Consider the following 23,252-nt stretch of genomic DNA (forward strand, 5'->3'; position numbering starts at 1 on the left):
AGTAAATGGGAAGTATGGCACATTCGTTCAGGTTATATCATGTAATTTGGTAAATATTTGACAGCTTGAAAAGGAGTGGAGCATGTTCAATGAAACGAAGAGTCTTTTGGAGGCGAAAAGGCACTAGAATCCTGCACTGAAGGTATGTCTTTGTCTTACAGGCGATACCACTGCTTTGGGTTCAGACACCTTATCAAAACCTAGATCTCAAGTGCAAAATAGGGCCCTGGCTGGTGTGGGTGAGTGGACTGAGCCAAAGGGTCACCAGTTTGATTCCCAGTCAGGGCACGTGCTGGGGTTGCGGGCCAGGTCCCCAGTAGGGGGTGTGTGAGAGGCAACCACACAGTGATGTTTCTCTCCCTCTCTTTCTCCCTCCCTTCACCTCTCACTGAAAATAAATAAATACATTTTTTTAAAAAGGAATGCAAAATAGGTGAAAGGTGACTGTGTTGTACACCTGAAAGGAATACGGTATTATACGTCAATTATACTTCAGTTAAGAAAACGACCATTGAAGGGCTCTGACAGCGGCTGCTGCAGGGCTGGGCTCTCCAGCACGAGAGGAAGCACAAGGAAACTGAGGGGACAGGCACAGACCACGAATGAACAATGTTGTTGGTAGAGCAGCAACATCTGTGAAGGTCCTTATGCTTGCAGGGAGCCGAAGAGAGTACTCTGAATCATGAAGCATTGTTTCCTATTAGCTACAGCTTTATCTCTGGTTTGGAGACAGACAAATACTCCAGCAGCAAAGAAAAGAGCTTATCCAACTCAAAGCTTGAGAAACAGAAGCTGGCTATAGGCTGGGGGAGACGCAATTGTAGTCTTGTGGCTGGTGGACTGTTGAGTGACTTATCTGACTGGAAGTGTGGTCAGAGTTTTTCAAATATTTACCACTTTCTTTCTTTCTCCTTTCTTTCTCTCTCTCTTTTTCTTTCTTTCTTTCTCTCTTTCTTTCCTTTCTTTATTCTTTCTCTTCCCTCCCTCCCTTCCTTCCTTCCTTCCTTCCTTCCTTCCTTCCTTCCTTCCTCATTCTCCCTTCCTTCCATCCATCTTTCCTTCCTTTCCTTTTCTTCCTTCCTTCCTTTTTTCCTCCTTCCCTCTTTCCCTCCCTCCCTTCTTTTCCTCCTCTTCCTTCCTCCCTTCTTTCCTTCCTTTCTTTCTTCCTTCCTTCCTCCTTCGTTTTAAATATATATTATGGGTGGAAGAGAGAGAAAATATTTGGATTGCTTGGGAATATTTTTCAATCTTTCAAATAAAGCTCGTACAAATAAAATAGCCGCTAGCTACATGTACCTATTTAAATCTAAATGAAAAAAAAAAAGAAATAAAATGAAACACTCAGTTAGTTCCTCAGTCACTCACATCAGCGGTATTCCAAGTGCTCAATAGCCCCATTGGCCAGTGGCTGCCCGAGTAACACGGAGGTGGATCATTTCCACCACAGGACAGCAGGACGTTCTTCTTGTACACCGCCACTCTAGACTTTCTTGAGTCTCTTTGCAAGTATTATATATCTACTTTATTTCTTTAAGCCTCCTTACCTAATAAGTTTCCTTCCAAGGACTACTATGAAATTTATTTATTTATTTATTTTAATGTATTCATTAGAGAGAGAGAGAGTGAAAGAAAACATCGGTTTGTTTTTCTACTTCTCTGTGCACTCATCGGTTGCTTCTTGTGTGTGCTCTGACCATGGCTTGAACCCACAACCTTGGCATATCCGGATGGTGCTCCAACCAGCTGAGCTACCCGGCCAGGGCCTAGGGAATTTAAATGTGACATTCATTGTATGGAAAACATACATCCCAGTACCTGGCACATTATATAGTGCTTAATAACGGGTAGATCGACAAGTTCACTCAGCCTGGAGCCAAACGCATTTGTCTCTTAAAAAGTACCTGCAAAGCTTCTTGAAACAATTTCCTTGGGAATCAGACTACTTTTATGGGAACAAGTCACTCAAGTCACTCATCATGGCTGATGAGAACCGTTGTCAGAGTCATAAGGAATGTAAGGCTTTTGCTTTCCGCAATGCTTGGGATCTTAATCAGCAAGAGAAAGAAAGAAATGAAAATCCCCTATGAGGAGCAACATTTCTAGCCCTAATTCATTTTTTAAAAAATGTCCAATGAGGTGGAAAATCTCTGCAGAGGTGTTTATACCACAGCAGTCAACACAGCCTTGGGCCCAGGCAGGCGACCAGCTCTGCTAATGGGAACTGTGTACACACAGCAAGGGTAATTACTTTGGGCTACAGCTGCCAACTTGATTTAGCAGACTCCCTGCCTGCAAGGACCGATCATCCCCTGGAGAATGGACCCAAGTTCCCTGCAACTGCGCAGACCCACCTCAGCTTCCCGTGCCACAGGCTCTTTGAGGTCTTTTGTAATTTGCATTCCTTACGCAAATGGAATTTAAATTCCTTAGGCAAATTTCATCCTGATGGAACACCAAGATGACATGCGAGCCATTATCTCATTGTTTAGGATTTCTGCCTTATAATCATTAATGTGTGCTTCAGCTGGCAGGTGAGGGAAAGCTTTTGGGCTCCATTCCATTCTGCTTTCATGAATGCTCCTTTACCTTTCAACGGCCTCTGCTTTTCATAGCACCTTCCCAGATATCTCAGTTGTCCTTTACGATACTCTGGTGTGTGGGGAAAGGCACAACGAGGTGTAGCAGGAAGTCACAGGACGAGTTTCTGGTGCAGGGCTGGAAGGTACAGGGCCTGGGAGTACTGTATCATAACGTCGCTGAGTGGGTGCACTTCCACAGACCTGGATGGCCCAGCCTCCTACACACGGCAGTACGGGTGAACAGCCCATTGGTCCCAGGCTGCAGGCCCGTACAGCTCGTTACCTTACTGAATACTACAGGCAATTGTAACACAATGGTGTTTGCGTGCCTAAATTTATCTAAACATAAAAACAGTACCGTAAAAATACAGTCTAGAAGACTGTGTGTGTGTGTGTGTGTGCCTACATTGGCTGCGAAGGGAGGCACCTCTGGGAGAGGAATAGACTTCGGGAGGAGGGAAGGGGGTTGGGAGCCAGGGAAGAAGAGAGCGGAGAGAGGGGAGAGCAGAGGTAGAAGGAGACCCAGAGAGATAAATCCTGAAACAATAAAAGGGAGAAGGAAAGGAGAGAGAGGGAGGGAGGCGGGGAGGAAAGAGGAGGAGAAAGGGAAGGCAGTGAGCGGTGAGTGTGCACCTGTGTGGAGGGCCGGCGGGCCGGGCTTCTGGTCTCCCCTCGGACCAGATCTCCCCCCTTGCTCCTTCACCCGCTCAAGGCCCAGCCACGAGTGCAGAGCAAGTGGACAGTACGCCGACCCTCAGCCTGTCTTAAAACCACCCAACCCCAGAAGGAAATCCAACATTGTAGTGGGGGTCCCGCCTTTCTATTTCTTTATTTATTAAAAAAATGAAATTGATTGGAGTGACATTGGTTAGCAAGGCCATAGAGGCTCCAAGTGCACATCTCTGTGATACTAGGTCTGTGCATTGCACTGTGTGCCCACCACCTGAAGCCAAACCATCTCCCACCACGACGTATTAGGCCCCCTGCCACCCTCCCACCCTTTCCCCTCCGGCAACCACCACCCAACAGAAGCTCTTGGACACAGCCTTTTTAGTCAACCACGCTTCAGTCAACGGCCCACTGCATACACGCGTTTACGGCGGCCCCGTTAAGATTGTGGTGGAGCCGAAGAACGCCCGCTGCCCAGAGGCCTCACAGCTGTCGTAAGGTCTCAGCACAACGTCCCGTCCCGTACCACTGTGATTATAGCCTCTGCGTAGTGACGCTCCCGGCTAGAACTCGCGCGGTACTCGCCTGGTCCCAGAGCTCCCCACGGACGTCTATCTTCCCTTTGTAACCAGTGCAACAGCCCACAGACCCTGGGTGCTCCTATTGCCGTTGCTCTTCAGAAAGATCAAGAAACTTTGAACGTTTATTACTTACAGGCCCTAGAACATACAAGGCACCCCAAGGGGCACATAGCCGGGTCGGGGTGGAGAGAGACGGCCTGGGGTCCTGTTGCTTTTGGAGTGGACGGGGTGGGGGGGGGCCTAGGATTTCCCAGATGGACTCGCTCATCATTATTGGTGAATTTAAAACAGAAGCACAAGAATGCAAAGCACGATGAAGATAAAAAAAGGAGCCCAAACAATCAGTTATCAAACAAGATCTCCCAAACAAAGGAGCCTGAGTAGGGAGAGGCAGCATGCCTCTTTATCTAGTCCTGAGGCTGAGAATGTGCCCCTTCCAGGTAGTCAGGCTCTTGCATTGCAGAGAAAAGCCATCTGTCAGGGCGCACACTCCAGTTCCTGCTGCGTTGGTGGCGATGCTGGTGTAAACAGACCTACTGCACTGCCTGTTGCATGGCAGTGTAATTACAGCAGTAGGCTGTGGCATCCAGGTTCGCCTACGTGCTTGTAGCGGTGTTTGCACCTCCGCCTCACCTAGGGACAAGGACGCAGCTCTTGGCACATAGCATCCAAGTTTGTGTACATGCTCTCATTGGTGTTTGAACCTCTACGTCACCAAAGGACAAGAATGCAGCTCTCGTGTCACAGGTTCGATTCCCAGTCAGGGTGCATGCTCGGGTTACAGGCCATGACCCCCAGCAACCGCACATTGATGTTTCTCTCTCTCTGTCTCCCTCCCTTTCCTCTCTGAAAAAAAATAAATAAAATCTAAAAAAAAAAGAATGCAGTTCTCAGCACCTATGCTGGCATACGCAGCGCAGGGTTTTAACTGTTTCCCTTGTGCCCAGGGAGCCACGTGAGATTGCAAGGCTGGGTGGGTTGCAACCACATCACATGGCTAACTGGTCTGTGCTGCAAATGGGGAGAATTGTATCCTGTGTTTCACAGGCAGGCCTAAGTGGAGCCTTTGTACATTTCCAATCATATAGTCGATTTGCAAACAGAACTGTAGATTCTTTCAACCATTATCCTGAAACAAAACTTTGCCTGCATATTTACTGTGACTTAATTTCTCCTTAGCTTCTTGACAACAGGGTAGCAGAATAATTTCTTTGTGACTTTGACTAATGTGGTTACTTTGCTATGGATCTTCACTTTCTCAAAATGTTTATTAAAAAAGATTTTATTTTTAGAGAGAGAAGGGAGAAAGAGAGGAACAGAAACATCAACGTGTGAGAGAAACAGCAATCGGCTGCCTCTAGCACGCCGCCAACCAAGCACCTGGCTGGCAACCAGGCATGTGTCCTGACTGGGACTCGAACTGGTAACCTTTCAGTTTGCAGGCTGGCACTCAACCCACTGAGCACGCCAGCGAGGGCCCTAAAATTCCTGACTCGTGATGCTGAGGCCATGTAGATGGGCTCATGCTGAGAAATTTGCCTCCCAATTAGGAAAAGATCAGCAAATGGGAGATGGTCTGAGGCAGTGGTCCTGGGCTTAAATCTCCACTCCTTCTTCCAGCTCTGGGTATCGTAATTGTCAGTACCTCCACGTATACTCACCTTAGAAAGAAGGGACTGTCTATGCTCCATGGGATGCTGTGAGGCTTAAGTACACGCGTGTAAAAATGGACAGAAGCAATACAGAGACCCGAGAATGCAGCTGGGAAACCCCACCCCTCTATCGCCCATCTTTCCTGCACACCCCCCACCCCCGCCCCAAACTAGCGATGTTGGAAAGCACCAATTTGAATTATCTTCCTAAGTTTTTCTTTATATTTTCCTTTTCAAAAATCTCACTTGCCTCTATCAAGCCTGAATGAGAAAACAAAAATCTCTTAAAGAACCCTTTCATTTTGCTGCAATTTTCCAAGTAATTCCATCTACAAATTGGTCGGCAGGATGCTTTAACAAGTACCTTGAGTTTTGTTGAGATCTTAGCTGCCCCTCCTCAGCACACAGAAGCCCATCCGAACGTTCGTTACCTGGCGTTCGTTCTGTTTCAGCACCTGGGAGGGCAGGTGATGCCAGTCTGCCTCACAGCTGTGTCTTCGGCACTAAACACATCAGGTGAACAGCAGGTGCTGGCCGACTGGACGTTTTGAATAAGTAAGTTGATGGGAGAGCCCTGGCTGGCATAGTTCAGTGGACTGAGCGCGGGCTGCAAACCAAAGTGTCGCAGGTTCGATTCCCAGTCAGGCCACATACCTGGGTTGTAGGCCATGCCCCCCAGCAACCACAGATTGATGTTTCTCTCTCTCTCTCCCTCCCTTTTCTCTCTAAAAATAAATAAAAAAAGTAAGTTGACGGGGCCACTGAAGTCATGTGTATCTCCCCGTGTGCTCCTGAGCCTCTCCTCCATCCTGGTGACCCCACGAAGCCGATGAGTAACTCATGGCTTCAGAACGGTTCAAACCGAAACAGCAGGTATTTCAGGCCTAAGACATTTTGATTTCGTTCAGCCCTGAAGCAAATGGGTCTGAAGAGAGAAGCAAATAAAAAAAAAAAGGCTTTGGTCTGGGTGTATTTTTTAAAAAATTATAATGAAGTTGGCTTTTTCTCCTTTTCTATGCTCATAGTGAATAACAGTCAAAAACCAAACCTACCTACCTCTCCTGAGATCAGTATCACATTTTACCTGAGAAATGCACTTGGTTAAAATTCCGTCGCAAAGAACTCATTTAACATCAGCACGTGCAGTAGATACTGTGCACAGTATCTATGCATCATGGTTAGTTCCAAGGTTACGATTCCACAGGGTTTAACCATGTCCAGTCTCCAGATGGGCAGTGGTGAGCCCGGGAGAGGGCTGGAGACAGGCGGCGTCCTTGATTCTCTTCCTTTTCAAATAATGGAAGCCAATGCAATCAATCCCGTTTGAGCAAATAATAAATTTATTAGGTGCCTACGAGTACAAAGCACTGGAAGCTGCTGCAGGGGGGCGGGGTACAAAGATGTGCAGGGAAAGAGCCCTGCCCTCCGAGAGCTTACAATCTAGGCCACTGGTCACAACGAGGAAGCGGTGGCAACATCACTCTAGGGCACGCAAGCTGAGTTCTTCCAAATGCACACACCCTTTGGAATCGCCTCTGGTCAAATATGGAAGAAACCCTTTCGACAGGAAAGCCGAACAGTGGGAAAGAGACCTGCTGTGGAATGAATGGGTGACCTTGGCTTTGCCCGTGAGCATCTCTCTGTGGCTGTTGCTTACGCTTGTGACTTTCTCAGCATCATTTCCTAACAGCCTTTGGAGAGCATCTCTGTGCTTCCCGAGCCTTCGCCAGGGTTTCCTGTTTGTTAGTGAGCGAGCGGCTCAGCTGCAGCTCGGCCGCGGAATGATTTGCAGTCTGATTTTTCCTTCGGTGGCTCTCGGCTTCCACTCGGGTCGATGCTAGAACGGCTCACCTTGCGGTCCACGGTTCCCGGGGCGGGGGCGAGGTGCAGCACGGAGGAGAGTGGGCCGGGCTTTTCCCTTAGACATGTAATAGTGCACTTACCGATTACATTCTGTACAGATACAGGGCACATTATAAACCTCTTCTTTTATTTATTTTTTTCTCTTAGACTGTATTCATGTAAAGTGTATTTACATTAGGAAAAAAAAAAAGAAGCCTTGAGGTACAAAACCCAAAAGATTATCTGAGGTATAAATACAAGTACATTTTAAATAATAATCTTTATCATGCTTAATCTATGTTTGAAAGCACAGTGGACATGTGTACATGTGTCTTCATAGAATGGTATATACAACATATAATCTTACAAATCTGAACGTCATTAAAATTGAATATACAAGTATATCTTCATGAGGAACACTGATATCCAAAATACTCAAATTTTAACACTCTAACCTGTTCCCGCCAATTCTTCAAAGAACCTCTGAAATAACACTGACAATGGTAACTAAATTCTGTTATAACAATATAAAAATCCTTCTCGCAACTCTCACTCATACATTATTCACTTCGACCCATACTAAATAAATTCACTAATACTGTCTCTTACAACAATCTTGACCATTATGGTAAAACCTGAATAGAGACTACCCTTTCAAAAAACTGTCCTGGTGCTTTGCTTTTGTTTTTTTTACGATGATAACAATTTGCCATTACCACTAAAATGTATTCCAAAAGCATCATTATAAAGGGAAAGAAAATATAGGGAAAACAAAGCAAAAAAAAAAAAGGTCAAAGCCAGAAAACCTATTTGTTTTTACGGGCAATCCAATGAATAAACCTGTTCAGCTTTCAGAAATGCAGCTTACAAACAACCAACAAACAAAGGTTGTTAATAACAACTTACGAACAACCTTTGTGGCTGGGTTAGATTGAATTAACAGGATTTCCTTGAGACATACGTAGTTTCCTATGTTCCTACGCATCGCGTGTCTTAAAGAGTTTCTGTTAAAAACATGAAAATGCAAAGACTTGTGACAAGTCAAACGTTTTGATGCTTGATTCAGGAGTAAATGATAGAGTGTTCAGTTTTGACATTTCAACTTCTTAGAACTAGTGAAGAAGGGGTGAGAACTAGTTTTCATCCCTTAACTAATCTGTCCTGGTTAAAAACAATGTCACTATTCGCAATCAGGTCTAGAGACAAACTCTATTTGAAATGGGATATCAGTAAATTTATTACAATTACGTTTCAGGATAAGAAGAGTTTGATAGACGATTCTGTTTAATAACTAAGGAAAAAAATGGACAAGGGTAGGCTGTCCAACCCTCCCAAATAAATGGGCTCTCTTTCTGGGTGGACCCACGGGTAGTCAGACATTCCAGGTTAAACGGAACCCGGTGCACCAGTATCCTTCTTGGAAGCGTCTCAGTGTGCCAGACACTGCATCCCCACTTAGACATCTCTGCCATTCAACCAGCAACACACAGACATACACACACTTCTCTGTGCAAACCTTTCTTTGCTCATCTCAGTGAGAAAACATGTCAAAGAGTACCAACTATTCCAGTGGATACACCAGTCCCTCAACACGTTGCAAATAAAATGGCATAGGTGCGCATACACCAGTATCACCAGAGAATGAAGTGTCTTCATTATCTTCTGCAATGTACTTAGGGTTTTGCTTCTCAGAAGCAATTCGTGTAAGAATACATTTTTTTTGCACAGTCTTATATATTCCAGTCAAGATCTATAACGCAGACCTTCAACAATCAGGAAGCAGCTTTAAAAATGTATCAAATTGCTACAGTCAATTCCTAGACTCCCACGTGTCATTTTGTTTCAGGATTGGACGCAGAACCCGTTTTCCCAAGGGCTGGCAAGGGTCCTGGCAACAAACACCCAGACAGTGGACATAGCGGTTCTGCCTCCGTAATCACCTGGACTTGCTGTCTTTGGTGTCAGTGTTCTGGGTACAGAAGGAGTCTCGGATCTTGACAACTTCAGCCGCACACAGATGCCCGAAGGATTTCGTGTACCACTCTGGCATGTGGCCCCTGGAACAGAGAGGAAGAGCAGATGAACTCTTCGGGCTGGAAAGCCCCGGGAGGAGCTGCAGGGAGTTTCAAACGTGCTTCCATTTCTCGATCAGCACAAGGCGTGAGCAGAGATCACCCTTCGTGTTCCAGGGCGATCTCCCAGCACCTCCGCTACGCCCTGGGAACTGAGGAATCTACATACTGAGTCCAGATACTGAGTAAAACTCTTCAGGGAAGCTCTGGCATACAGAACAGAAACTGAGCACATGGAAACTTGCAGAGGTATTGAGATGCAAAGGCTCCCAACGAGAATTTATTTACCATGAGAGCCACTTTGGAAAAAGAGCTTTCAGAGGTTCATTTGTTTTTTTCTCCGTAATGCTGAATTTCACTAATTTTCTGATACTACCACAACACATCTACAGCAAAGAATATAGGCCTGATTAATTACCAAAGGGGCACGTCACATTATTCAGACACCTCTGACTATAAAATGAGAAACATCTGCTTGCTAGCTCAGACTCTCATTTCCTGCGGCTTTAAATTCATGGCAGAACCACAATATCCACATTGCTTTAGGGCCATATTTTCTAAAGATCAAAATTAGGAAGTGGTATCCAAAGGCCAGGAAACGAAGGTGTTACTTATTCACCACTCTTCACGGAGTAACCAAGATACCACATGTATTCACTTAAACCATTCTTTGCATGAGACTGAAAGTCTCAGCCTCCTCCGTGACCCCCGCCGTGCCACCACTGAGTCCGGATCGGAACCTACCTTAAGTCAGCCCTGCACATGTGGGTGAGCTTGGACTTCCCGGACCCGCAGGGCTCGATCAGATACCTGGACAGGAGCACGTTGGCCCGCACCCCCACCACAGGGGCCCGGTCGTGATCCACGGATGTGAGCAACAGGGCGCAGGCCCCCTTGGGTAAGTTAGTCCTCCACGTCCTGCAAAAGACAAAATCAGAAGGAAAACATAAAATTTCCTGGAAGCCAAGTTGAAAATGGGGCCTCGCTCTTCGAGAGGGCCAAGGGCCCAGCCCCGTGGGGACGGCCTCCTCTGAACTATTGGGCAAGGACCCTGGCTGACAGCTCCGTGCACACCCCCTTCTCCAGGGGCCGCGCATGCTCACACAGCCAGTGCTTTCACAGAGAACCTGCCCGGAAACCACTCTCACATTTCACAACCGTGTCACGGCAGCAGCAGCATCTAGATGAGTGCTGCTCTGTTGGGAAAGTTCTGGACTAACGATGTGACAAGTCCTCAAAGATTTTTGGAATTCGTTTCAATGTCTCCAGAGAATTAGGAATTAGACATAAATCAGCTTTAACCACAGCGCACTTGGAACCCAAATGTTACTTCCTGGCTTCTGCGTCCTTAGCTGGCTCTAACAGGGACATCAGTCTTAAGAGGGGTAAGGATCTGTCACCAGTGAGCACAGCCAATTCAACATGCCCCTCCTTCTGAGCTCAATTCCCAAAACAGTCTAAACCACTTCAGGGGTGAACCCGCTACTGGAGTAAAAGTAGATATATATTCTGAGTTTGCAGGGGTGCAGCACTTTCACGGAGACCTATATTCTATTGTGAGTGATTCTGCCATCCTGTGACATTCAGTGCCGCACAGGCTCAGCCTCGCCCCGCTAACCCATGGGAAGATCGTACCTCAGAACGACGTAGTCGCGAGCAGGATGGGGAGCCATGCTGTTCTGGACGTACTGGTAGACCTCGGTCTGGCTGTCCAGGGTCTCGATCACCTTTGCATCCAGCAGGTCCACGTCCCACAGGTGCTGCTCTTTGAGTAGACGCCTTAAGATGTCCTCGGGCATGGCAGGGACCTCGATGGTGGACCTCCAAAGCCTCAGGGGGGGTCCTTCGCTCACCTGATGAGAAGAGGTAGTTTTCAGTGCTAAGATACTTCACACGCGGTGCCTAGACTTTGAAGGTGGGTTACCAGCTGAGCACATGGTGGCCAATAACCATCACGGCTTTAACAGGCTGTCATCACTGAGCACGTTTGAGGGTAGGCCAGAGCGAACAGAACCGCTGGTGTCACTTCAGGTCAAAATTGTTCTATCTGTTTCCCTGGGACCCATATCAGGGTCAGTGCCACGAAGGAGGATCCTTTATTCACACCCCCAAGCCTGCATGGCCACCCAGACTGCGCTCATGGTTTATTTCTTTTTAGGGTGATAGAGAGAGTATCTGCAAACACCTGCTAAGCCATGAAACATGCATCTGCCCTCACAGGGCTTTCAGTCCCAAGTTAAGCTTTCCCCCAAGTGTTGTCTGTTTATTAAAGGGCCAGGAGTAGCCCTGGCTGGTGTGGCTCAGTGGTTGAGTGCTGGCCTGTGAATCAAAGGATCACTGGTTCAATTCCCAGTCAGGGCACATGCCCGGGTTGTGGACCAGGTCCCTGGCATGGGGTGCGTGAGAGGCAACCTCACATTGATGTTTCTCTCCCTCTCTTTCTCTCTCCCTTCCTCTTTCTGTAAAAATAAATAAATACAATCTTTTTGTAAAAAAAAAAAAAAGGCCAAGAGTAGAGAGGGGTACGCAAGGGGATTCCCACCAAATTATGGGGACAGTCTAAACAGGTTGTAGAAGCCCCTGAAGCCCGGGACCACTCGTGGAATTTCCTGGGCCCTCTAGTGCGATTCTGTGGCAGTGGGATCGCACTGGCTGTTCTGACTCCTCTGACGAGTGTCAGATGAGTAGTTCCTCACTGGGCTGGTTTCCACTCTCACCTGGGCATCTGCACACCTGGCTGCCCAGCTGTACAAGAACAAGAATGGGTGCCAGACCCCCCCGCGGAGAGCTAGCTGTATTGCTAACAGGGTCTTCTCTCTGGTGAACCCAAGTCCCGACCCCTAGAGCTCAAAGGGCTGACGACAGAGAGAGGACTTACCTTCTTATAGGACAGCTCAGCCTGCTCAGACGTGGAGCAGCTGACCCAGCCTTTAAACTTGTCTTTGACCTCTTTGAACAGGTTGTCCACGCAGTCCTGGAGGAAGTGTTGGTAGTCAGCTGACTCGTCATTACAGAGGCGCCCTAACGCTTCCAGAGTGAGGGGTTTCAGCTCTTGTTCCGTGTAGGAATTGCGACATCGGCTCATCTCCTCAGGAACCTGTGCGGGACACGAGAGCGAAGGGAGGTCGGCCCACCTGTCCGCATTCTCGCTGCCCACCAGCAGAAGTGCCAGCGCAGAAACAACGGACTGGACCCTCCAGGAGGTGCAGGCAGGCCGACCCTGTCTCCCACAGATGGAGGAAGTCCCCGCCCACCTCACACGGCGTCCGGAGGATACCGACAATCTTCCCCAAAAGGCATCTAAACAGCTTATTATAGTGTAAGGGACCTTTGAAAAGTCACATTAGCAGGGTAAGTGACTAAAATAGGGCTTACGTTGATGAAGGCACACTTTTCAGATACAGAGTGTATTTCAAATCATTTGTTGCTTTTTTTAGTGAGTATAGAAGTGGGCAATTTCATTACATGTACTGACTCTAATGAGCTTACATATTATAATATGCCTAATAACCCTCTTAGGTTATGTACATTATCTCCAGCCGAGGAAATGATCTTTTGGTAAGATATGAACAAGTATTGCAATTAAGATGTTGTTCCTCTCCACATTGTCCTTAACAAACAACATTTCCTAACTCCTTACCTGGAAAAGCTTCTTGCACTCAGCAATCATATGGGCCAGCCCTTGAGTGGCAGCCAGGTTCTCATTCAAATCTTTCTGATCTGGTTTGCCCAAACTTTGTTTTCTTTGCATTACCCTAGGCAGAAGAAATAGGAGGGGAAAGATTCAAATATTTATTTATTTTGAATTCAGTGTGTTAGTTGAAGACATCCAAAGGAGAGAAAGAAACCATTTCACTGGGGACTATCTGTCATTAAAGGCTCAGGAGAACTTTAGCCCTGGCTGGTGTGGCTCAGTGGATTAAGTGCTGGCCTGCAAACCGAAAGGTCGCTGGTTCTATTCCCAGTCAGGGCACATGCCTGGGTTGCGGGCCAGGTCTCCAGTGGGGGGCATGCAAGAGGCAGTAATACATTGATGTTTCCTTCTTTTTCTCCCTCCTTTCCCTTCTCTCTAAAAATAAATAAATAACATCTTTAAAAAATAAACTCCTTTATAAATTATCTCCCAAAAGACATATTTTAAAAAGAGAGCTTTACTTTAGTCATTAGAATTTTTCAGTTTTATCAACATACAAAACCCATGAATGAAAAAGAGGCTGTTTTCAAGGAAATCTAGGCTAATTAAAGTGATCACTTTAAAGAGGTTCTTATTTAAACAGGGCAGCTGGTAAGGAAGAGGGGCTGGTGGTGAGAGGCACTGGACCCTGGGGTAAATAGTGCCACTATTCTTCCCAGTTGAAACCAACAGGACCCGCCCGAAGGTGAAGGGAAAACTCATTGTGTCCTGAAGGGCCTTCATCTTATCTGACGCCCCTCCCCTGCTCATCCCTGTTCCCCATCCCATTAAAGCTGGAATGTCTCGTCAACAGTTAGAACTAGTTGATGTTTAAGCGCTGCATGCCTTTCAGAAGCAAAGCTACTTCAGCTAGCACAGCTAGGTCCACGCTCCTAGATAAGAAACATTTGTCGAGTTCCTCCGGAGCTGGAGGAAGGGGATCAGCGGGAAAGCTCTGGCACTCGGGGCAGGCCCAGTTAGCCACTCTTTGGCCACACACTGCACTATGAGGCCCCTTCGTGAAATAGTCACCTAAATCAGAACTTCCAGCCGGCTTTGCCATGTAGACACAGGCCGGCTACGTACCTAACTGACCTTTCTCACAGTCCCACTTTCCGCTTACGTGAAACAGATACCACTGTTACCTTTCACCTGCTAGGACTGTTAAGAGGGTTAAATGGGAATCTGATGAATGTCAAGGGTGCAGTCCAGTGACCGGGACAGAATAAGCCCTGGGCAAACATCAGCCTTTGTTGTTTTCCAGATTCTCTGACTTCCTCTACAGCCACGCCCACCTTGTGCACACCCAAGGAGAAGCTCCGAGAACCATCTGCTCAGGCCAGTGCGGTGCTAACTTTGAGGCTCAGCCTTGTCCTTTGTTCTTTCTAGCCCTGGCTACTTCCTTTCAGGGAGCTGGGCTTTCCTGGCCATGCAGAAGCCAAGGCAGCGGGGCTCTCACCCCGCATCTGCCTGTTCAGTGAGTCTGTGTGACCTTGAAGGCAGGGGGCGTGATGACAAGGTTACAGACGGCTCTGGGAGCATGGGGGTTAACACCCCTCTACCCCCGTGGCAAAGTGTGGACCCCAATACCTCTCCCCAAAACCAGATGGTTCAGGAAGTCACACCCCAGGGCTAAGAAAGGAGGGAGGAGGCCCGGAGAAGAACTTGGGCTGCGAAGGAAGAAGGCCCAACGGCTCTTTGCTCGCTTCAGGTATGAGCCCCAGAGACCATGCAGACCACCCAAGGAGGAGAGGGAGGTGGACGTGTACCTGGGGGAAGAATTCTCTCTCTTCAAGGTGTTGAGGTGGAAGAGGGAAGGCGCTAAGCACACGGCCAGGTTGGTCGGGGTCATCTGGTTCTCCTTCACCGCCGCGGTGACATCGCTCAGGAAATAAAGGAGCGTCTGCAGCACCTCCCGGTTCTCGTCGGGCAGGAGCATGATGGCGGCCTTGATCGCCTGGAGGCGCTGGTCCTTGGGCACATCTGCACGACACCAGCGTCCCCCCGTCAGCCAGCTCAGTGATTTTCCACGTGCATTGCAAGGAAAGGTCCCAGAGCAAACACAGCCGCATCAAAGAGCCCAGCCCAGTCCTGAACAAGCACTGGCTGAGAGTGTACTCGAGGTTAATATGGAAGAAATTAGGGTTGCGCCAGCGTCACTACCCTCAAGTATTTCCTGCCGGTGGAGGAGTTAAAATACTTTAAACACCCGCAATGCCAATATACTCCTAAATCCACCTCAGAGTTCAACTCCAGAGGGGGCCTGTTTGTTTAGTTTTCAGAGCGACTTTTCTTTTCTAAGTGCTTTTTAGAAATCCCTAATTTACCATCCTCAATCACTGAAAATACCATACACTTAGGCTCTTGTTCAGTTTCAATGAAAAATCTTATCTAAGATACGCATAAGAGGGTAAAAACTGAGACTTCTTAGTCTTCCCTACAAAATGTTCGGTATGTCTGGGGCCTTTCCTAATTCTAACCGATCTGCTCATCTCTGCAATGAGAAAAGGGGGCCGCTCAAATACTCAGTCAATCTAAACGACAGACATTTATTCGACTGGTGAGTTAAGTTTTCAAAAAACCCCTGAGAGATTACTGTAAAAATCCATGCTTGAGAGCTAGACCATAAACCAACACACATGTACAAAATGCAGAACCCAAACTTCGGGGCTCCTTTTCCAGGCAGATCTTCCCTCTAAAAGAGGCATGTGGTGGAAAAACCAAGTCACTCAGAGGCAGCTCCATAGGCCATGCTGATTAAACAGCTCCATGGTTACAACACACAACAAATACCTCGGTGGGGAAAATGTGACCTGTGTTTTCATAAAATCTGAAAGGATGAAACAAATAATGAAATAATCCAGACCAGCTCCATTTCTCATAAAATAGAGCCCAACACGCCAGCTCCAGACAACCTGAGCGCGGAGAGAAGCTGCTTTCGAATCGCACTGCCGTAAGGCGACGCAGAGCCAAGAAAAACACGCGGCTGTGCAGGCTGTAATCCCGATCTCGATCATTAATTTAGATAACTGTTTGCTTTAAGCTTCACTTAAAAGTGAGAAGGGCAAGGGTATTGTTTTCCCAAGTATTTCTGGCAGAAGCTGAGATGAATAACAGAAAAAAAGATGATTTATTCATTTTACATCGAGACAAAGCACTCGAGACACCTGCAAAGTTTTAAACACAACAGGTCCTGCTGGAGAGACGTGAAGCGATCGAAACTTCCATAGGTGAGGTGGAGAGATCTCTGCACCTGCCCTTCTAAGCTCCTTAGCTAACCCTGTTCTAGAAAGTGGGGAAAGCAGCAGCTGTGGGGCCAGAATGTAAAAATGCATCGCTGCTTCGGTCATTGGAGAATGATGACAAGGAAAATGTGTTTCTGCACTATTCCACAGTTCTACAGAAACCTGTTCCACGAACGAGGCGGCAAGGAAGAAACTGACGACACGTGTTCCCAAGGGGCCATCATCAGATGGTGGGCCTCAAAGAAGGACATCGAAGGAAGCCAGAGGTTTCAGCCGGTCCCATTCTCCCCCGCCCCCGACAGCGTCGAGGTGAAAGGACACTCACACTGGTAGATCTGCAGGAAGGTTTCCGAGAGTTTGTTCGTCATCAGCGGCTCAGGGAGATCGCGAAAATACTGCTTCAGCATGTCGGCCACGTCGTAGGCGGACTGGCCCTCGTAGGAGACACAGTCCATGGCGCTTTCGTTCATCTGGCGCAGGGCCTGGATCCGGGACTTAACGCCTGATTTTCTGAAGAGCCCAACCTGTTGGAAGAAAAACAGTTAAGTGTCGAGATGAAAGCAACATCTTCACTGCGGAACCAGGAAAGGGAGCACGACTCTGAGCTCCGGCGATGGAGTGGGACCCGCAGGCAGCCGCTCTCACCTGGTCCAGGCAGTGGTTGCGGAGGTAGCGCATGGCCTGCTGGATGCTCTGGGGCAGGGGCTGTCCCGTGCGCTGCACGTTGACGGTCAGAGGGACCCCGAACACATTCCGGTCCTTGTAGTCTGGAACCTTGATCCTTTTCATGAACTTGGGCACAGCCCTATGGAAAGAACATCGGTGGGGAGATGGTATGTTTACCTGTCTGTCTACTCCTGTCCACCTCTGCAGGTAAAACCCGTGGGCCCTAGACCTGTGTTGAGAAGATGGCTACTTAAATTTAAATGAAATAAAATTAGAAAATCAGGTCCTGAGTTGTACTGGCCACATTTCAAGCACCCGCTAGTCATTTGTGGCCAGCGGCTACCGTACTGGACTGTGCAGATTCAGGACATTTCCGCCGTCCCAGACGGTGCCGTGGGACAGGGCTGTGATGGAGCTCCTCAGAATCGGGGCTGCGAGGCCGGTCCCATTTCCTCAGTTGGGGATCCCCTTTCCACTGTTAAGCCCAAGAACTCAGTCTATACTCTTAAGGGAACCAGATGGGCTTCCTTGTAACATGGCGGCACAGAAGGAACAGAAGCAGAAAACAACATGCAAGACCCTAATTAGGTGCTTCAGGATGGAATCTGAAGACAAGCTCCCTGTTGTCATGAAGACAGACAAGACTCATTTCTAAGTTCTCGACGAGAACCAGCGTGTTAGGGGAAAAAGGATCAGGTAAGGCATGGCGACGAAGAAGCACCCACGTGGTGTGGGTCGCACACAGCACCACTGACTCCGGAGCTCAGTGGTGGGGCCACGCTAAGGACCTGAAGTCAAATAAATTCTCCAGCGGGTGAGCCTGGAGAATGCAACACCTTCAGGGGTCTGAAGGATGGCGGGGAACAAGCAGGGTTCTGTAGCCGGGCCCCGGCTCCCTGGAATCCTGACACCAGGCCCAGCCCCTGCAGTGCATGCGACAGCAGGAAACGACGGCCACTCATTTAACGCAGCCACGCTCCACAAACGACCTCTGTGAACGAGACACGAGAGGGCCAGGACTGACAGGAAAAGAACTTTGTGTCGAATTTCTCCCTGCTCCGTGGGACCCACAATGTGAGGCTTTTACATTTGGTTTTGACTCACTGGAAAAACTGACCAGAACTCAAAAACCATTATGGACTTTCAGATTCTTGAGGGTTTGGTGGCAAGGGCGGGGGGGTGGACGACTCAGAAATGAGAATGTCAAATATGCAGTTTTAAATAGCCAGCAGGGAAATATGACTCTCCGCACACAGGACCATGGCAGGAGACAGACTGCCTGACTTCTGAGTACTGACCAACAGCCACGGCACGGGGCTGTTTATAGCTCCAGGAAAGGTGAAACTGAAACGCAGGGCCAAATTTGTATTTCCATACAGTCAAGTATACGGTGTCACGGCTATAAGTGTGCATAATACCCGCTTTGTCGGGGGAGCAGGGAGCCCAGCAGCGGAATGTGCAAAGAACACATTACGATCTCCGCCGAGAATCTGAAGCATGTGGGGATAAACCGGTCAATACTTATTTCTGTCATTCAGAACAAACAACTTCTGTATTTAGCAAGGCTCACATAATAACAGCCTTTGAACAGGAGGTGCTTTGATGCTGAAGCTCAACTCACTACGAGTCCCAGGGAGAGGGGAGCCCAGTGACGCTGTTCCGCCGGCTCTCCGGCCGCTCTGGCTTGCGACGGAGCACAGCTCATGAAATAGGCTGCATCCCCATTTTTAGCAAAAACGGTAGTTGTGCAATTGGGTAATAAACACGCAGATTAGTAAAAAGACCGAGGGATACCGAGCTGACACTGTGGAATGCGCTGGGATGTCAAGCTAGAGACATTTCTCTGTTTTGCACTGATAGTAAAAAAAATTAAGAGAAGCACATAGTAGGTCATACCCATGACCCATCCAGCTCAACAGTCATGCACACCAAGGGCTGTAGTTTTGTAAGTAGTTATAGACAGTACAGCTGGTAAATTTTACCTTCACATATATTTTATTCTATGATATCTTAGACTAGTGAAGTCCTTAGATTTATTATTCACCATGTAAAAGCCTGTGTTGGAAAAAACCATAACCTAATATCTTTAGCACAGGTAGATTTTTGAGTGGTGTAAACAATCACGTCAAAATGCTTTCTAAAAACACACAATAGGATTTTAAAGCCATGTACGGTACACGGAGCATTTTAAAGTCTGCCTCGTAACATCTTATGACCTAAACAACATTTTCCCTTCCTTCTTTCCATAATAGGGGGTCTGTCCGGAAAAATCCCAGCCATTGTCTGTTAATATAATGAGTTTGTATGACATTGATGTAACCTGGAAACCAAGGAGAGTGAACTGGAAGGCGTATGCATGAACAATGATGACTTCACTGTACTAGTCAGTGGGGATGGTAGACATGTGTACCGTGGGGCTGTGCATTCAAATGACTGAACAAGTACAGCAACAAATCCGCATCAAATTTTGCATGAAGCTTGAATATTCCTCCATGAAAACTATTCAGATGATTCAGCAGGCCACAGCTATGGGCAGCTGGTGATTGGCAGCTTCCTCACGATAATGTATCGGCACCCACTCTTGTATTATGTCTCGTGCAGAGTTTTTTGGTGAAACATCAAATCACCCAGGTGACTCAGTCCCCCTACAGCCCAGATTTGGCACCCTGGGACTTCTGCCTTTTCCCCAAACTAAAATCATCTTTGAAAGGGAACAGATTTCAGACTGTCAATGAGATTCAGAAAAATACGACAGGGTAGCTGATGGTGACTGGGAGAACTGTGTGAGGTCCCAAGGGGCCCACTTTGAAGGGGACTGAGGTGTCATTGCCCTGTGTACAATACAAGTACTTGTATTTTCTTCAGTAAATGTCTCTATTTTTCATAGTACTTGGTTGGATACCTTTGGGACAGACCTCATGTGACCTGATACTGCACGCATATTTCCCTATGGTGGGCTCTTCCCATCTCTGGGAAGGAGGCACCTGAATGAGCTGACGGAAGAGCGATGTATTCTCACCCCGTCAACTGACAATTTGTCACTCGGACGGCTAGAAACTCATCAGCCAATCCCGGCCTCAGAAGGCAAAGCGTGACTACATGAGGAAGGCCAGCTAAGAGATTAAAAAGACAGAACTGTCACATACTCAGTGCAGGGACAGCCTCAGGAGCTGACCAGAAACATCTCCCATCACCGTTCACACAGCGGTTGAAACTCTTACCAGCTGAAACCGTGCTTGTTCGAAGGGGTGTATTTCTCCAGCAGGGCCGTCAGCTTGAGGAGCGAGTACTTCTGCAGCAGGTTCATCTGGGCCACGGACTGGCAGCTGATCTGCAGGGACACAGAGCTCAGGCTCGGCCGGTGAGAGCTCTGGAAACTGTGCCACCTCAGTCTGTGCCTGTGAGAGAGAGGCGGGGCCGAGTCAGGGCGTCTGGGCTTTTCCTGAGGGGTCGCCAGGTCAGCAGCGCGCTGCCCCCTGGCCTCTCAGCTCAGGAACTGAGAAGATGCACATCGAAAACAACATTGACATGTACCATCCTTACTATTCTTACGTGTACAGCTCAGGGGCCTTAAGCACATTCACACTATTGTACAACCGTCCACAGAACTCACTTCCTCTTCCCATTAAACAATATCCATTCTTTGGGGATGTCAGGATTTCCCGGTCTGCCTCTTTCTTAGTTACTTCCCTGGCTACGAATGCCAGACGTAAAATTACCCTGTTTCCCCTACACAACAAGTGGAGGCAATTCTTCCCTGATTACCCCTCTGCAATCGGGAGAGGGGACGGAAGCTCTTACCTGTTGGACCTTGTCAGGGAGGCCCCCACCCCAGAATCCCGCCTCTCCGGGATGTCAGAGGGCTCTTCCGGCTCATTCAACGAGTTGCCTGTGCTGTCCAGGTCACTGGGGGTGGCTCGGTCGTGGTCCACATCCAGGTGTATCTGCTTGGGAGAGGACGGGCACGGAGAGACCGAGTCCAGGGCCGAGTCCGAGTCGCCCTCATCGGAGAACTTCTCCGACCACTGGTTGACTATCCTCTGCATCCCATTCACATGGTAGAGGATGTCATCCAGCTCGGGGAAGATGTCCTCGTTCTCCAGGTCGGCCAGGTCACCTGAGCTGGAATAGAGGATGGAGCCCGGCACGTTGTCATAGATGCTCAGGCGGCTGCTCATGGAACTGGATGAGTTGCGTCTCTTAAGCTCCTTGGGGCTGTCGCTGCTGTTTTCCCTCCTCAGGCTGATGTGGCCGGGGCCGTGGAAGCTTCCAGTCCTCCAGTTCACGGAGCTGTTATTCCCCGAGGGAGAGAAACTGCCGTTGGAGAGGGCCTTGGGGAAAGTGCCGGGCTTGTGATCTTCTGGGATGTAGAACACCGTGTCCTCTGGGTAGCTCCCGCGGTTTCTGAAGTTCTGTTCCACGACGTTGCTGAATGCCGACTGACTGAAGGGGTCGAAGCCCTCCAGGTACATGCCCACCCGCTTGTTGCAGGCGCTGAGGCTCCGGGTCCTGGTGACGGGGCTGGGCGTGCTGACGGCGCTGCTGGTCTCGGACTGGCTGCTGCTGCTGCTGGTCTGCGTGGAGTTGGAGACGCTCCTCTTTCGTACCAGGGGCACGTTGATGTGGTTGCCGTTGAGGGCGGAGATCTCCACGCAGTTCAGCTGCTTCAGCTTCTCCTCGTCCATGCCCTCCTGCAGGATGGGCCCGCTGATGATCAGCCCCAGCTTGGAGGGCGCCTTGTGCTTGCCGTGGTGGGAGCCCTTGAGCTTCAGGCTCTCCATGCGTTTCAGCAGGCTGCGCGTCTTGGACTTGGCGTTCTTCTCGTGGCCTTTCATGCTGAAGCTGAAGCTGGACAGTTCCTTGGGAGAGGGCAGGCTGCAGAAGGAGTCGTCGTTGCCTACGAAGTTGACAGAGGAAGAGCAGACGCTGATGACGGAGTTAGTCCGGGGCGTCGCTGCGTCCCCGCTGGGGGGCATGTGGGTGGGGAGACTGCTGGTACTGCTGAGGCTGCGGACAGAAGCCACCTCCTGGGGCTCGCTGAGGTCCGTCAGCATGCTTTCATGGCTTGGGGCGTTCTCCAGGCGGGGGTCCTCTGGGGACCCAGGGATGGGGTCCTGCTTTGAAGAAAAGACGTCAAACTCTTCAAGTCGGGACCACCTCTTGCTGTCCCTCTGGAAAGTCCACTTGCCACTTATTGCACAAGGCTCATCCTCATCCGAATCTTCACTCTGAAAAGACAGAATAAAGCCGTTCATCCCTGGGACAGACAAACAGCAGGGAGCAGGGCGTGTGCCGAGGTCCCAGGGTTTAGGAGACAGCTTATATATAATACACCGTCGGGGTCGATTCCCCCTCCCCTCCTTCTTTCTTTATTTTATCACTTAAAAAAAGAAAAATAACTATGCATGTGAAGAATGTAACAGGAAAAAGCCTCACTACGTGTTTCAGGCTAAGTAAGAGTTATTTTATGGAAACTCTGGGATCTATAGGCTGTTCTTTAATTGCTCGCAGAGGAGACAGTCGAGATCTGTGAAAATTCCAGGCATGCAAAATATTTGGAACTGGAGGCAGGAGCCGGTAGGACCGCCTCTGCGCTGCCTCCGATCTTGCCGTCTGTTGATAGCGTGTGTTTATGTTCTCTTTTGCAATTAGAAGGGTGGTTTTCAAACACTGAGGAGAGTGGTAACCGGAGTCCCTGGACACCCTGCGCGTTCCCCAGCTCTCCTAACAGACTGGCAGAGACACCCAAGCGAGGTGAGCTGTCACGTCTCTTCGGTCCAGGACTTTCCACTCTCTTACCTGCTCTGTCCATTCCTCCCCCAACCAGGCCCACGGCACAGCACAGACAACGCACAAGTGTCCTGTGAGGTTTCAACCTCAGACCCGCTGCAGGCAATTTCCCAAATACCCAGCCCTCAAACAGGCAATGCGCACAAACGCTAGGTAAGGTCTCTGCTGACTGTGCTTGATCTACGGGCAGGACTCGAGGTTATGCTGTAACCCGAGCTACTGCCCCCGAGCCTTTCAGCAGGAATGCCGAGAGGCACGCATGATTCAGTACGATGGGCATGTTCCCCACCGGCGTGGGAACTGCCATATGGCCCAAGGTCCCCAGGACAGTGAGTCAAGAGCAGTAAACGCCCACTTCGAGCCTCGTCCGCACAGCTCAGTGGCCTCGGAGGTTCCAGTTCATGTGTTTAGAAGGTTTCACTTCCCTGAGAAGGCAGCTTGTTTGCAGGTCAGGGACTCCAGGGTAATTAAAATCTGTGCTCT

The 23,252-nt window shown here is 48.8% G+C and overlaps 1 protein-coding gene across 5 annotated transcripts in view; it reads right to left on the reverse strand.

The window, feature by feature from the left end:
* Nucleotides 1-6,798: 6,798 nt before the first annotated feature.
* The window catches only part of DLC1 (DLC1 Rho GTPase activating protein), a 338,602-nt gene continuing 322,148 nt past the window's right edge, over nucleotides 6,799-23,252 (reverse strand). For all 5 annotated transcript variants that reach the window (XM_036011671.1, XM_028526373.2, XM_028526376.2 and 2 more), the window contains 10 exons: nucleotides 20,781-22,207; nucleotides 20,201-20,377; nucleotides 16,959-17,118; nucleotides 16,639-16,837; nucleotides 14,838-15,051; nucleotides 13,036-13,150; nucleotides 12,274-12,492; nucleotides 11,031-11,248; nucleotides 10,140-10,313; nucleotides 6,799-9,380 (listed from right to left, as the gene is read on the reverse strand). In XM_036011671.1, coding sequence (XP_035867564.1) covers nucleotides 9,260-9,380; nucleotides 10,140-10,313; nucleotides 11,031-11,248; nucleotides 12,274-12,492; nucleotides 13,036-13,150; nucleotides 14,838-15,051; nucleotides 16,639-16,837; nucleotides 16,959-17,118; nucleotides 20,201-20,377; nucleotides 20,781-22,207 — 3,024 coding nt within the window. In that variant the 3' untranslated portion in view covers nucleotides 6,799-9,259. The remainder of the gene's footprint in view (nucleotides 9,381-10,139; nucleotides 10,314-11,030; nucleotides 11,249-12,273; nucleotides 12,493-13,035; nucleotides 13,151-14,837; nucleotides 15,052-16,638; nucleotides 16,838-16,958; nucleotides 17,119-20,200; nucleotides 20,378-20,780; nucleotides 22,208-23,252) is intronic.

The sequence above is a fragment of the Phyllostomus discolor genome, chromosome 11 (genome assembly GCF_004126475.2).
Source record: "Phyllostomus discolor isolate MPI-MPIP mPhyDis1 chromosome 11, mPhyDis1.pri.v3, whole genome shotgun sequence".
Lineage (NCBI taxonomy): Eukaryota > Metazoa > Chordata > Mammalia > Chiroptera > Phyllostomidae > Phyllostomus > Phyllostomus discolor.